A 14,234-nucleotide genomic window follows, 5' to 3' on the forward strand; every position below is an offset into this window, starting at 1 on the left:
AAAAACACAAAATCAATTTGTTTAGGGCCTTAGTTCGTAAATAGTTGACTCTTAGCAGAAGAATGTGACACATTATTTAAGAACAATCACAAAATATTGCCGCTAATCGGGATTCGACTTTAATAAGAGACCTTTGAGTCACTTCCTGGTGTAGTTCACTATAAACACTGTTAAAAATGGCGGCGCCCGTAGCGGCGAACACACATGAGTGTGAATGCAGTATGGCATCGTTAAAAGCTGTATCATCTGCTGCTCATCTTGCTCTTCGAATCGTGGCGGAGTGTCCCGTAAGTAAGGCGAGAGCTTGCACTCTCACTCTCCCCCACAGCACGGTCAGTACCCCGGTGTTCATGCCGGTGGGCACCCAAGGCACCATGAAGGGAATCACTGCAGACCAGCTGGAGGATCTGGACTGTCACATATGTCTGGGAAACACGTATCACCTGGGTATGAGGCCGGTATGTGTCAGAAATCACATAAATGGAAGTCTGCACTATGTTTAAAACTTATTTGACCGTTGTTGTATGTGTCCAAACAGGGTCCTGAGTTAATAGAGAAAGCCAAAGGATTGCATGGATTTATGAATTGGAAAAGAAATCTTTTAACGGTAAGCATGGGCCAGCTATCTTGCCCATTATAGTCTGTTATGATTCATTTTACTTTTCGTTTCACTCCCCATTTCTGTTGCTAGGACAGCGGAGGTTTTCAAATGGTGTCTCTTGTCGAACTTTCCGAAGTAACAGAGGAGGGGGTCACGTTCCGTTCCCCGTATGACGGCAAAGAAATCCTGCTCACCCCTGAGCAATCCATAGCCATACAGAACAGCTTGGGTATGAGACATGTTGCAGATCATTATTTCTCAACCAGTACAGAACATTATAGTGATGCTTATTCATGACTTTATATCCCCAGTGGACTGTTATTCACTGCGATGTGTGCAGGTTCGGATATCATGATGCAACTGGATGATGTGGTCAGCAGTACGGTGAAAGGGCCGCGGGTGGAAGAGGCAATGCACCGCTCTGTGCGCTGGCTGGACCGCTGCATCGCGGCAAACAAGAATCCAGACAGACAGAACCTGTTCGCTATTATACAAGGGGGACTTGATGCCAAACTGCGCAAGGCGTGTTTAGATGGTGGGCACTGCGTGTCATCATTCAACATCAACTCAAACCCAACATTCATTTTGATGTCTATTGTGGTTTAGTGGTGTTAGTGCTATATCACAGTTAAAATAGCAATTAACATAAACTGTATATGAGAATAGAGTAGGGTACTTTTACATAAGACTGAATGTTCTGCTCAGGGTGCATTTGAAACATAATTCTCCTGAGAATAAACATTTTTGCTCTTCACGCAGAAATGACAAAGCGCGATGTACCGGGCTTCGCCATCGGTGGTTTGAGTGGGGGAGAGGAAAAGGATGATTTCTGGAAGATGGTGACTCTAAGCACAGACCACCTGCCTAGAGAAAAGCCCCGTTACCTTATGGGAGTTGGGTACGGTTGACGACATCATTTGCCAGTGTTTATTTGTCATTATTTTATGTTAATTGTTTCTTTAAAATGTCTTTCAGCTATGCACTCGACCTGGTGGTCTGTGTTGCCTTGGGCTGTGATATGTTTGACTGTGTTTTCCCGACTCGTACAGCAGTAAGTGGTGGATTTCATTCACACTCTTTATATTTGGGGAATAGAATATTCATATTATCTTTCTGGTAATACAAAATACAGCAAGTTTGAGCTGTGAGCATCATAATGATTTTAAAGTGTTTCAATTTGGCCATTAAGTTTTCTAAAACGTTTGCCATTAGAGCACCAAGCACTTATACTATGACTGTAAGGTTCTATTAAATAATCACACTTCAATCCTTATTATAGCAAATGCATAAATATCGCCCAGCCATTTAAATCTGTAAATGTTTAATAAAATGCAGAACTTAAATTTCTTCAAAAGCACATTTTAAGAGCTTCTGCCCAATTTTGACCTGTTAGAATCAAGACTTTGGTGATTGACAATACCCTTGAATAACTCCAGTGATGCACGTCGAGTCTTGACAGTATTCTGTGTCTTTTACTGAGGCTGTATCTGACATTAGTTTTGTGCCATTTCAGAGATTTGGCTCCGCTTTGGTTCCCTGGGGATCTCTGCAGCTCAAACAGAAGCAATATGCTAAAGACTTCCAGCCAATTGACCCTGACTGCCAGTGTCCCACCTGCAGGAGGTATTGGCATCTTGTTTGATATCCCAGTTAAACTGCTGGATCAATATGCTGATGTTCAAAATCTCTCCCTCAAACCTAAAAAAATATTTTCTTTTCCATTCCTTAAACAAAACAAAAGACACAGTCGGGCTTACCTCCACGCCCTGTTCAAGAGTGACACTGCAGCCATGCATCACATAACCATCCATAACATCTCCTACCAGGTAATGATCAACCAGTCTTACAGGTTTACTGCATTTAGTGTTGTGTCTTAGTTTCCTTTTGTCCACATTTGTGTTTGCTTTAGCTCACCCTCATGCGATCGGTACGTCAGAGCATCATAGAGAAGAGGTTTCCAGAGTTTGTGAAAGCATTCATGAAGAGGATGTTCTCGTCCAGTGAGCAGTACCCCAGCTGGGCTGTAGAGGCGCTACAATCAGTAAACATCACTGTTAACTGTGTGGCCTAGAAAGGCTAGACTTTTAGTTTTTTATGCATTTTGTTTTAACATACTATAGCCTTTTTATACATGTTAAACATCTGCTCTGTAATAAAATCTTTTATTCAAACTTTTATCTACGTCCAACCAAAACATTTAAATGAATGTGATAAGCCAATGTTTAAGTAACTTGTATAGAAAAAGTGTATATTGTTTATTTATTGATGAAAGAAAGCAGCGATGAAATCGTGGTATCTGCAGCTGTATGCTTTCTCGTGCTGTTTATATTTTTATTAAATTGGCCACACAAACATTTAAGCAAACTTAACATCAGAATTTGACAAGCATGTCAACAAGAACTGTGCATTTGCCAGCGTTGCCATAAAAGCGTTCATTTAACACCGTGTCTACAACGGACGAGACATGACAACCTGCTTGTTCTTGGGATTGTCGCGCCGCATCCAGTGTGGATAACATTGTAAATTATAATGGGTTCTAATGTCTTTTGTCGTGTCGCGTCCGGTATAGAATTCCGGAAGTCGTCGAATCACGCCGGTTTGCGCGCGATATCGTGTATAAACGGCCACTACGTTTCGTATCGTAAAAAGCGTTTATTAAGGTAAAATACTGTCGTGATTGATTGAAACAAAACCTTGTTTACCAGCAGCGAAGAATGTCTGAATTGAGTTGAGCACATGTAGGTGTTTCTTTTAAACGACTTCTGACGGTATCTGTTGTGCATCTACGCTTTCTGCAGCATATAGAAACCATAATGATAAGGGTTCACTGATATTAAGCTGTTTAAATGTGAGACCATCGATTCCTGAGGATCTATTACCCTTTACATGAAGATTAATTAGGCATGCTCTTTCATATGAATCCACTGGGGGGCAGAGCGCTAGAGATAATTGACAGCATGAGGTCTGCACTGGATTGGATTCGAGAAATTGAATGCTTAATTTGACTCCAGCATGTACATTTCGTTTCTTAGACTTTTATTACATCATTATGCAGCCTGAATATGCGTTTTCTCTCTGCCATAGTGAATAAACCATGTCAAATACCGCAACAGGTGTTACTGTTCCCCATATCCTTTGCTCTCCGTGGCTGCTCATGTCACGGTATTTATTTTAAATGGGCAAAACCGTTCTCTCGTTTAATAAGGCAGCATGCGAACGCAATTCGGTGCACTATATTTAGTAAAGCTGTAGCGATCGTTTACGACTCAGATTTTTTTTATTTCCATCAAGTACTGAACAGATTTGTTCATCATTTCACTTAAAACCCGTTAAAGCGAACACAGGATTTACAACCGACGAAATTTCTGCAGGCGGGTTGCATGTTGATGGGTTACAGATTAACTTGCCCACCCTCTCCATTGCCACATTACATCTGAGGAGTTACAGCGCAATGCTCTGCATAACCATCGCCGCTCAAATCGACACAGGACAATGGTGAAATAAGGCACGACAGCAACATCTGGCAACTATTACAGCTGATTTGAAACCGAAGCACTCGTGCTTGGCTCAGCAATGAAGCGGGATGTCCAGGTGCCGTGTGTTTTATCCGTGTTGCGGGAGGAGGCACCAGTTGCTCAGCTGTGATAGTGGATCTGTTTCACTGTGTGCTATTGAGTGATGACAGCACTTCATACATGTGTGCCACCTGAAATAATCGCATCGGAGGGCTAAACGACGGCGTTTGAATCTTTATTACGCGGTGATTTGTGCTCGTTTGAGGGCTCGGTGCTGACAATGGTGGAGCTGGAGAAGGAGGTGCTGCCGCTGCCGCCGCGGTACCGGTTCCGAGACCTGTTGCTCGGGGACTGGCAGACGGACGACAGGTAGGCAATTACAACTAGTCATGCTTCTGTTTATTTATGTGCTTTACAAATGAAAGAGTTCATATATGAAAGGAATGCACTGTGCAATAAATTACTAAATAATATTTAGTTTTAGTATGAGCATTATTATTATCAGTACTGATAGTATTTAAAAACTGGTAGTATTAGTAATGAGAATAATGTGAGCATTCATGTTTATTAGTATTAGCAATAGTATAACTATTGGGAGATTTGTAGTATTAGCAATATTATGAATATTAGCATGAACATTAATATATGCAACTACATTTAGTGTTACCTGTATTCGTATTTTTATTAGTGTGCCCATTTGTGCAATATTATGCAGTAGTAGTATTATGTTTAGATTTTGGGAGAAAAATAATATTATAGTAAAAGCATTACTGATAGCATTATTATTAGTATTAGTAATATCAATTGTATCTTAGTGCTGCGTTCCATATTGTAGACCATAAAATACTTCTAGATCGCTTACACAATTATACCGGTATTCAGGGACAGGCACTACAATGGTTCAGATCTTTCTTATCAGACAGACATCAATTTGTCCATTTAAATGGGGAATCATCAAATCTAACGCAAGTAAATTATGGATTACCTCAGGGATCGGTTTTAGGACCCTTGCTATTCTCCATATACATGCTGCCCCTTGGAAACATTATTAGAAAACATGGAATTAGCTTCCACTGTTATGCAGATGATACTCAGCTATATATCTCATGAAGACCAGATGATTCCTTCCATCTATCCAAATTGGCAGAGTGCATCGAAGATATAAAACATTGGATGACATGTAATTTACTTCTTTTAAATTCTAATAAAACAGAAATATTACTTATCGGACCAAAGACACGTGAGCAGAATATTTCGGATTATGACCTGCAAATTGAAGGCTGCACTGTTACTCCAACAAATACAGTTAAAGACCTTGGCGTTATATTAGACAGCAACCTGTCATTTAAAAATCACATCTCAAATGTCACAAAAACAGCCTTCTTCCACCTTAGAAATGTTGCCAAATTGCGAAATATTTTATGTGTTGCTGACGCAGAGAAGCTTATTCATGCATTTGTGACCTCAAGACTTGACTTCTGTAATACACTGCTTAGTGGTTGTCCTGCATCATCAATAAACAAACTGCAGTTAGTTCAGAATGCAGCTGCCAGAGTTCTAACCAGGTCCAGAAAATACGATCACATAACCCCAATGTTATCAACCCTTCACTGGTTACCCATTAAGTATCGTATTGACTTTAAAGTTCTTTTAATTACTTATAAAGCCTTAAACGGTTTAGCCCCTACCTACATAACAGAGCTTCTACCACACTACAACCCATCACGCTCTCTAAGATCTCAAAACTCCAGACTTTTGATAACACCTAGAATAACTAAATCCACCAAAGGGGGCGGAACTTTCTCATACGTAGCACCTAAACTCTGGAATAGCCTTCCCGATACTATTCAGGGTCAGACACACTCTCCCAATTTAAATCTAGATTAAAGACACATCTTTTCAGCCAAGCATTCACTTAATGCAAAATATGCTAAATAAACCACCGGGAGACTGCATTTATTAGATATTATTTACTAGAATAATCTTGATTGTTCTATAAACACCATGCACTGTGCTGTGTTTGACCTTTTTTGTGTTTTTCAGTTTTTCTTATTTTCTCCTGTAAAGCTGCTTTGGAACAATGTACATTGTGAAAAGAGCTATATAAATATAATTGAATTGATTTGAATTGAATTGAATTGTATTTCTATTATTGAGAACATTAGTTGGCAATTAGTGCTGGTGTCAATGTAAATATGAGTCATATTTGTATTTGCATGACCAGTCGTACTGTACGACTATATACTATGCATTCTGGCGGCGTCTCAAAACCTTGTGAGCATTTGGGAATGCCCAAAAATGCTGTCTATGTATGCGGTTGACTAGGTTTCGAGAGTGTTTTGTGTTTGTCCTGCTTTATGTAGCTGTTTTAAGTAATCTGGTCACACTTTGATCTCTTTGACTTGTTCAACAGCCATTTTACTGACAGCAAATAGAGGAAAAAGAACAAATATTTGAATGTTTATAAGAGCCTATCTGGTGCGAGATGATAATGAAACAGTTTCTGCTAGGTTTAAATCACATTTGTTTATTAAACAGATCTGCTTTTAGTTTGTTTCCTTTCGGATTATATGATCTATTTCATGCTCTGTTAATCCTGTTACACAACAACAGACGAGGATGCAAACTGTTTAACAAGATTTGTGATTAAAATGTCAATTATATCAGGTCTAAAGCATGTTTTCCTTCACCTGTAATCCATGCTTTTATCTTTTATCAGATCAGTGTAATAGAGATATTGTAAATGCCAGAGCAAATGCACTTAAATTTGCACGCGCAAGTCAAAATTCCACTGAGTGAGACTAATGGAAAATTAAAATCTGCATTGTATGCTTGACACTCCGTTGCTAGGTGAGGAACGAAGACCAAAACACTGTAGTCCTTTAGAAAGATAAGAATGAGTTCTCTCTCTCGCCGCCGGTCGTTCTGAGTGGGCGTTTAAAATGCAGTAATTGGCGAGAGCTCATTCGTAAAGGGGTTAAAAGTAGGGGACACGTCTTTGTGAACTACTTCTGGTGATCATTTCTCACACAAAACAGCCTCAATTTGACAGTTTCAGAGGGATCTTATTACCAAAATCATATCTAATCACGCTCACCTACTGGGAATTGATTATGTTATTTGTCTATCAGAGAGCGTGCGGAGGTGGCAAGCGCCATCATTCTTTTAAATCTCCCTGTGGATGTGTTTTGTAATACAGAAGCTTGTTTCCTGTACAGACAACCCAGTGAACAATGACACTGAATAAAACCTACAAATGAATTCTGTGCGTGTCTGTGACACCCCGAGGGACATCACACAAGGAAGAGTACACCCAAATATGAAAATTCTCTTATAGTTTACTCGCCCTCATGCCATCCCAGATGTGTATGACTTCCTTTAGTCAGCTGAACACAAGCAAATCATTTTATATTAAAATGCCATAATCAGGGTTTTTCCTGCATAGAGAAATTGGAGGCGGCCACCTCCGTCAAATGTCGTGCCGCCTCAGGCTCTCGCCAAAATTATGTTGCGAGTCTTCAAAAGAAATGCTGCGTGCATTTATCAGACTGTCATTTGTAACTGCAGTTGCAACATTACGCCACAGTGGAGGCGCTGTTTCGTCATCAGCACACTGAGGCGCTAAAAAGAGTTGCAGAACAAGAGCTAGCTGTGTTTCACGGCTGTTTGTTTTGCATCCAAGTACGTTTAATTTCGTGAAATTTATTAAATTAACATGACGCACATCATTGTAATGTCTTTAGCTGTGCAGTTGGATCGTTGAATCAGCGTATACTGTACACAGCGTGTTCGCCAGTATGAACGCACATTGCGTTCAGAACGACTCGCACACGAATGACTCATTTGAACCGATTCATTTAAACTATTGAACTTTTCAGTTACTAGCGAATATAAGAGATCCTTCAATCATTTAAAATGAACCACAGAGAATGCAAGATGTGAAAGACTGGTTAGTTCAGTTGGCTATTATGGGCTGAAAAGTTAGTTAAAAATGATAAAAAAAGCTTTATTTGATAAAAAAAAAACATTTCTGTTTGGTTGAATAAAAGTAATGTTTTATATAACTTAATAATTGTCATTTTTATCTAATTTTATTAGAACTTTTAATGTGTCAAACTCAAAGTCACTTTGGTTAAGCCACTTAAAGGTACGGTAGGCCTACGTGTGTGTGTACAAGATCAGGATGGCACCACCTCCGCCTCATTTTGAGCCAGGAAAAACCCTGATAATGTTGTCTTATATGATAGCCAACATGGTGAAGCTCCAAAAAGCATATACTGTACATCCATTAGTAAGGTAATACAAATGACTCCAGTGGTTTAATCCATGTCTTTTGAAGCGAAACGATACTTTTGTAAGAGAAAATGATTCATATTTTAAGCTCATCTTGTGATTTATTCGCGATTTAACCAGCATACACCTCGTGAGCGGTAGTTCAAATGTGGCGGTATGTCGGGATCTAATGGGTTTTTGCGGGTCTTGTGATGAAACATGCACATGACCACTAGTCACTAGTATGACAGCTAGTTTCTTATTAAATACATTTTTTGTTGTTTAAAAGAAGTAACAGGGTCATGTGCATCTGGGAAGGCATGAGGATAAGTAATGATGAGTTTCAAATGGGTTAACCATTCCTTTAAAAAAGCTGCAAATGATTCCAAGTAGGCAAATTATTTTATGTTAAAGCTAAGAAAATGCCATTGAAGCCTTAAGGTCACATAAAACTTGACACGGCGTTATAGAGCAAAATGTTTTCCTTTATTCCAGGCCAATCTTATTCGAATTTGTAAGGTTTTTTATGAGGTGGCTGATTTAAATAAATGTGTACAGTCGCACAAAAACATACAATTGAAAAGTTTGTTTACAAAACCAAAGAACAATTTTTTGTGCATCAATTAATATCAATCAAAGGGGGGGGGGGGTAAATAATGAAGAAAATTAAGTGAGCTATTTCTTTTAGGGAACATTTAGCTGCAATGTCATGCGTAGGTTCCCATTGACTGGCTTCTCTGTAAGCAGCACAAGGTAAAGAATATGAGTCTCTGGGAAGAAACAAGTATCTATTTGAGGGAAATACCTGACAGACGTTGTCAGAGGGAATGGGCTTGATTAGGTTTGAGCAGAAAGCATTAAGTTCTTGGGGGCCCAGAACAGATTAATACTGACAGACAGGTTAATTCAGCAGTCGACTCAGCCAGAGCTTGTCCTACATGTCTCGCAACTCACGCTTCTATTAATCTCACACTTAGTCCTCAGTCTCCATCCCACGCAAGTCTCCGGCACACACGCTCGCATGTAAACGCGTGCCTACGCATATGTGTTCCACAGCGCTATGTTGCCACTCATGCCCTCTTGATTCTCCCTAAACATCGTTGTCCTTTAAACTTTACCTGTTTCCCGTGACGGATCCTGTATTGCTGCGTTCTGTATGTTTATGCAGACTATTAAAGTGCCTCTTCACATTAACCATATATTTGCGATCAACAGTGCTTTGAAAATGCGGTAGTCAAACCAAAATACAAGACATTAAGAGTAGGTACATTGGTGTTCTGTTAAGGAGTATTGTATTCTGTAAGTCTTTTGAAAACAATTCCTATTTTTTCATGAAATATTGCAGCGTTTATTGCAATTAGTTTATCAATGTGGGTTTCTTTTTAAAATCATGTGCCCTCATAATCTTCAGTTCAAATCTGAAAATGCACTTCCGTCCTGTAATGTCCATCCATCTTGACGCATGTTAGACGGCTTGGGCGGAGCATCCGTTACCTCCTCCCCTTCAACTGTAAGTCTGCTAACAGTTCCATTTCAAAATGCAACAGCTGTTTTTTATACATCCAATCAAATCGCAGTGAAAGACACAAGCCACGCCCACTCTTTTTTCATTCGAAATTCCATTTTACCTGGAAATGTATCAAAATACAGAAGTAAAAACGATCGCAACATCCAGTTCACAGGGACTTTAAAGATGTGATCTGCAACTTTTAACTATTTTTTTAACAAATAAACACAAATAACTAACCTGAAATTTTATGTATGAAACAGACATGGCAATAGAGATGCAAAAGTTACGAATTGCCGTTTTAAAGGGATAGTTCACCCCCAAAATGATAATTCTTTCATCATTTATTCACCTTCATGTCATTCCAAACCTGTATGACTTTCTTACTTCTCCAGAACACAAATGAAGATATTTTAAAGAATGTTGGTAACCAATTTTTACACACAACAGATCCATTTATCCTAAATATAACTGAAAAGCTACACAATTTTAAAAACAGGTGTGCTCATAAAAATGCATATAAGTTGATAGCATCGCAGTGGCTTTGGAAGTGCTCTAGTCATGCCAGAAACTGCCTCCGTAATTTCCTCCAAAGCATCACAGTACAAACGCAAGCATGTTGGTTTAAAAAACAAGAGTAAATCAATTATTTCATTTCAAAAGATAAACAAGACTTTAATGACTTATATGGATTCCCAGAAGTAATTAACATAGTACACGTCTAAAAGCACATTTGGTCTCTGTATGGCAGTTATCATCATTTCATCATTCCCATCAGGGCTGGAAATGTGGTCCTGTGTAGCAGCAGATACAGGAAGTGAGCCAAAACTCAGTCCAGCAAGAGCCGATGCCAGACACCCTCATCTCCAGCTGGAAGGTTCTAGCAAAACCCATTCAACTCACATTATCCAGAGATCTGATTTACCCTAGGTGTCAAGATTGTACATTTATAAAAAATAAAGTCTGTTTCTGTGCCATTAGCATCATCAATTAGAATTGACGAAATGATGGCGGTTTGCAGAGAGATTAACCCAGCCACCCAACCCACCAGCATTGAAGGGATAGTTCACCCAAAATAAATACATTTTGTGATCACCCTTGTATCATTACAAACCTGTATGATTTTCTTTCTTCAGCAGAACGCAAAAGAAGAACGTTGGGATTGGGAACCCCATTGACCTCCATTGTATGCACACAAAAACACCGAAACATTTCTCAAAATATCTTCTTTTGTGTTTCACAGAGACATGAGAGTAAATAAATGATGACAGAATTAGTATTTTGGGGTGAACTGTCCTTTTAATCTCACATTACAACAGAATTTGCTGTTGTACTGAACATCAACACAGGTGTGATTCGTACCTCGAGTGATGACAGCCATGTTGATATTCAGTACAACAGCATTAACCTCAATATTTACACAACCGTTCTATAAACAAACCATTAATGAGTAACTTATGTTTTAAAAACATTTGGCCTATTAATTCATATAACGTTTTCCAGTAACGGAGCATCAAGCTTTGCATGCAACACAGACATTTGGGACGCTGTTAAAAATATCACACACAATATCATTAAAGAGTACATGTTACGAGATCATGTAAATGACATTTCATGCTGTGTGTAATGTTGCTGTGTGTGAATGTGAGCAGTCTGCCAAGTTGTAAAGCCGAAAGTGAACGAATCACAAAGTTATTGGCTTGGAAAAAAGGGAGTCGACTCTGAATCACGCAAACGAGTCGTCCCTAGTCCGATTCGCGAACCGCCGCGGATTTACGTCACTACATATAGTCCCCGCCTACGTTTAGCTAGGACTGCCCGCGAAAACTTCACTCTTCTCGCCCAAACACTGTAGCTCGTGAGCCTCATTCCCTGTAGCCCAATCACAGCAGACTAGACCATCTGACCAATCACATCAGAGTAGGCTAGCGGAAAGGAGGGGATTAGATGGATAATTCGCCGAACGAATCATTTGAGAGTCAGTCAAGAAGTAAGGTAAGAAAAACTGCCTATTATTACAAAATAATAATATTTTTACACCTTATGTACGTAAACTTGTTGGACACTCCATAAACCAAAATAGGACCTTAAAAATCAAGGAATATTTACTCTTTAAACATCATTTTGGTTTGAATTGGAACATTTAGAAACATTTATAGTCTTCCTGTAGCTCAACTGGTAGAGTCAAATATATCAATATAAATATATGATATTATATATGTACAGTACTCGCTGTAAGGTGTAAGAAAATGATCCAAAGCATAACATAAAGTGAACTGTGTTTTTATTGTACGTACCTTGTGGCGATCAGACAGTGTCGAGGACATAATGGGCGGCCCAATTAAACTGTCACCAATCCACTAAACCAAGAGCATTTGTGTTATCTAACAATAATCCGTGACTCCCAAATACCACATGACTAGTTGCATTTCAGATGTGGTGTGGGTTGATACTACGGTTTTCACAGTGAAAAGAGCAGTCTGGCCTTTTGCATCGAACCAGGCTTAAAATAAAGCTCCTGGCGTTTAGATTGAGCGAGAGAACACGCATGCTTGTCTTTATCTTTGATTTACTCGTACCCTCGCAGAAACGCCATTCAATCACATACAAAATGTTAAAATCAACATCGGTTGCCTCGGAGGAATGTGTGGCCTCAATCGCTCTCAAGCCTTTCTGTGGCACTAACACCCAAACAAACTCAAACACACTGCATCTATCATGCTCAGTCACACACCTGCGTGTCGAGCGTGCTTCACCGGAGGAGCTGTTGGTCTAAACGGGTGGAGTGGGACTGCGGTTGCCGGCAGCTCAGCAATGCTACTGGGCTCTGGATTATCATACAAATAACAGCTTTCAGTCTTACGGGCCAGATCTTTTATCGACTTTCTACTGTCTCCCATTTCTTAGACTTTCCCCTGCAGCCCCATTATTTCTCCTTAAGCTCCTTGTCTAGTATCGACCTTGATAAACTATCTTATAAAGCCGAGAGGGGAAATCTCTGGATTAGTTCTCTCCATGTCAGATGAAACACAAGCTGACCTGTAGGGGTGGACAGTATAAGTCATTCATATACTGTATGATAGCAGTATATATATACAGCCGCGGAAAATTTAACAGACTATTCAAAATGTTCATGTAATCAGCATTTCCAGATGTATTGTGGTAATTCCAGTCCAGTGTCTGTTGAATAAAAAAGTCATCCAACAGCAATGTGAAAGACGAAAGCATGACAAGACACATGAAAAGGTTATCACATAAAAAATATTTTTTAACCTTTCCTAAATACATTTAGAAATAGGACTGTTGTATTGCTTAAAAGTGAATATGAACTTGTTTTCTAAGCAGTATTTGATGTCTGAAAAATACAGAGCATCTTTTCTTTTCTGCGTGGGGGGGGTGAACTACAGCACGATCACACAATACATCACAACATTATCCCTGCATAACTGTTGATTCACTATAAGTTCGTGTTTTTTACATTATGCATGTACATGCTGATTGCCGAAAACGCAGACATATGACTTAATTTGATTTACAGTGTGCGGTTCATGTCCGGCATCTTTCAGCACTGGGACCGCGTCATCTATCAGTTTCAAATGATGTGTAAATCCAGCGTTATGTCCACTGTTTATATAACATTCATCACCGAAATGCAGTGAGCAGACAAACACAGTTAAACTTCCGTCAGCCGAGTGAAGCGGCATTGATGCTCTTTCTCATGCTGGGTGGGTGACGTGTGGGCGTGCTTTTCCGGGACAGTTGTCCAATAAGGGACTAAGAACCCTTGTTACGAAACGGGAATCCATGTTCGAAAAAAACTTTCTGAAACCTGTACGAACCCTGGTGGAGTGAATCGAGCACAGAAATACTACGTCAAACGTTCAACTCGTTTTTTAACAAGTTGACCATGTTAAGCATGAGAAGCCAGCACGTGTATCAATGTAAAGAAGTCAGAATGCATGAAATAGCATGTTACCTCCGCTTTAACTGCTTTATATTTTGTCTTAAGAACAGTTTCTTGAATCCGGCCCCAGATTTTTAGTTCAGGAACTCCTTTTTGGAGGGATGAAATTAGTTCCTTTTCAGGAGCATGAAAAAAACAACAGCGACACGACGTGTATTGACTATATTAAACTGAAACAAAACATATAGGAAGTTTCTTTTCCCTGTCTTGTTGATATGGTTGTCGTATAGATTTCGTCTGCAACCTGATAAATGGCCCGAGGAAAAGCCCCCTTAACTGGTTCCAGAACTGCATTCCTGAAAGTATCCGGTGTGAAAGTGGTTATAGTAGTGGCTAATAGTAAAACAGTTTTATTAATCTGAAGAACTTTTTTTC

At 39.4% G+C, this 14,234-nt stretch overlaps 2 protein-coding genes across 2 annotated transcripts in view; both read left to right on the forward strand.

Annotated features, from left to right (window-relative positions):
* Nucleotides 1-158: 158 nt before the first annotated feature.
* Nucleotides 159-2,913, forward strand: qtrt1 (queuine tRNA-ribosyltransferase 1). Its single transcript, XM_057346418.1, has 9 exons — nt 159-458; nt 539-607; nt 692-830; nt 942-1,136; nt 1,361-1,499; nt 1,577-1,652; nt 2,115-2,224; nt 2,343-2,427; nt 2,511-2,913. The coding sequence occupies exons 1-9, from the start codon at nt 177-179 to the stop codon at nt 2,670-2,672; spliced, it is 1,257 nt and encodes a 418-aa protein (XP_057202401.1). The 5' UTR covers nt 159-176; the 3' UTR covers nt 2,673-2,913.
* A 664-nt stretch (nt 2,914-3,577) lies between these two features.
* The window catches only part of LOC130561078 (potassium channel subfamily T member 2), a 94,961-nt gene continuing 84,304 nt past the window's right edge, over nt 3,578-14,234 (forward strand). The window contains exon 1 of the mRNA XM_057345195.1: nt 3,578-4,485. Coding sequence (XP_057201178.1) covers nt 4,397-4,485 — 89 coding nt within the window. The 5' untranslated portion in view covers nt 3,578-4,396. The remainder of the gene's footprint in view (nt 4,486-14,234) is intronic.

The sequence above is a fragment of the Triplophysa rosa genome, linkage group LG11, assembly GCF_024868665.1.
Source record: "Triplophysa rosa linkage group LG11, Trosa_1v2, whole genome shotgun sequence".
NCBI classification, from domain to species: domain Eukaryota; kingdom Metazoa; phylum Chordata; class Actinopteri; order Cypriniformes; family Nemacheilidae; genus Triplophysa; species Triplophysa rosa.

What these genes read in the sequence shown, in the direction of transcription:
- qtrt1 (XM_057346418.1), top strand. Translation starts at nt 177, where the DNA reads ATGGCGGCGCCCGTAGCGGCGAACACACATGAGTGTGAATGCAGTATG. An exon ending in ATCACCTGGGTATGAGGCCG is followed by an intron (nt 459 to 538) that starts GTATGTGTCAGA and finishes GTGTCCAAACAG; the next exon opens with GGTCCTGAGTTAATAGAGAA. An exon ending in CGTTACCTTATGGGAGTTGG is followed by an intron (nt 1,500 to 1,576) that starts GTACGGTTGACG and finishes AATGTCTTTCAG; the next exon opens with CTATGCACTCGACCTGGTGG.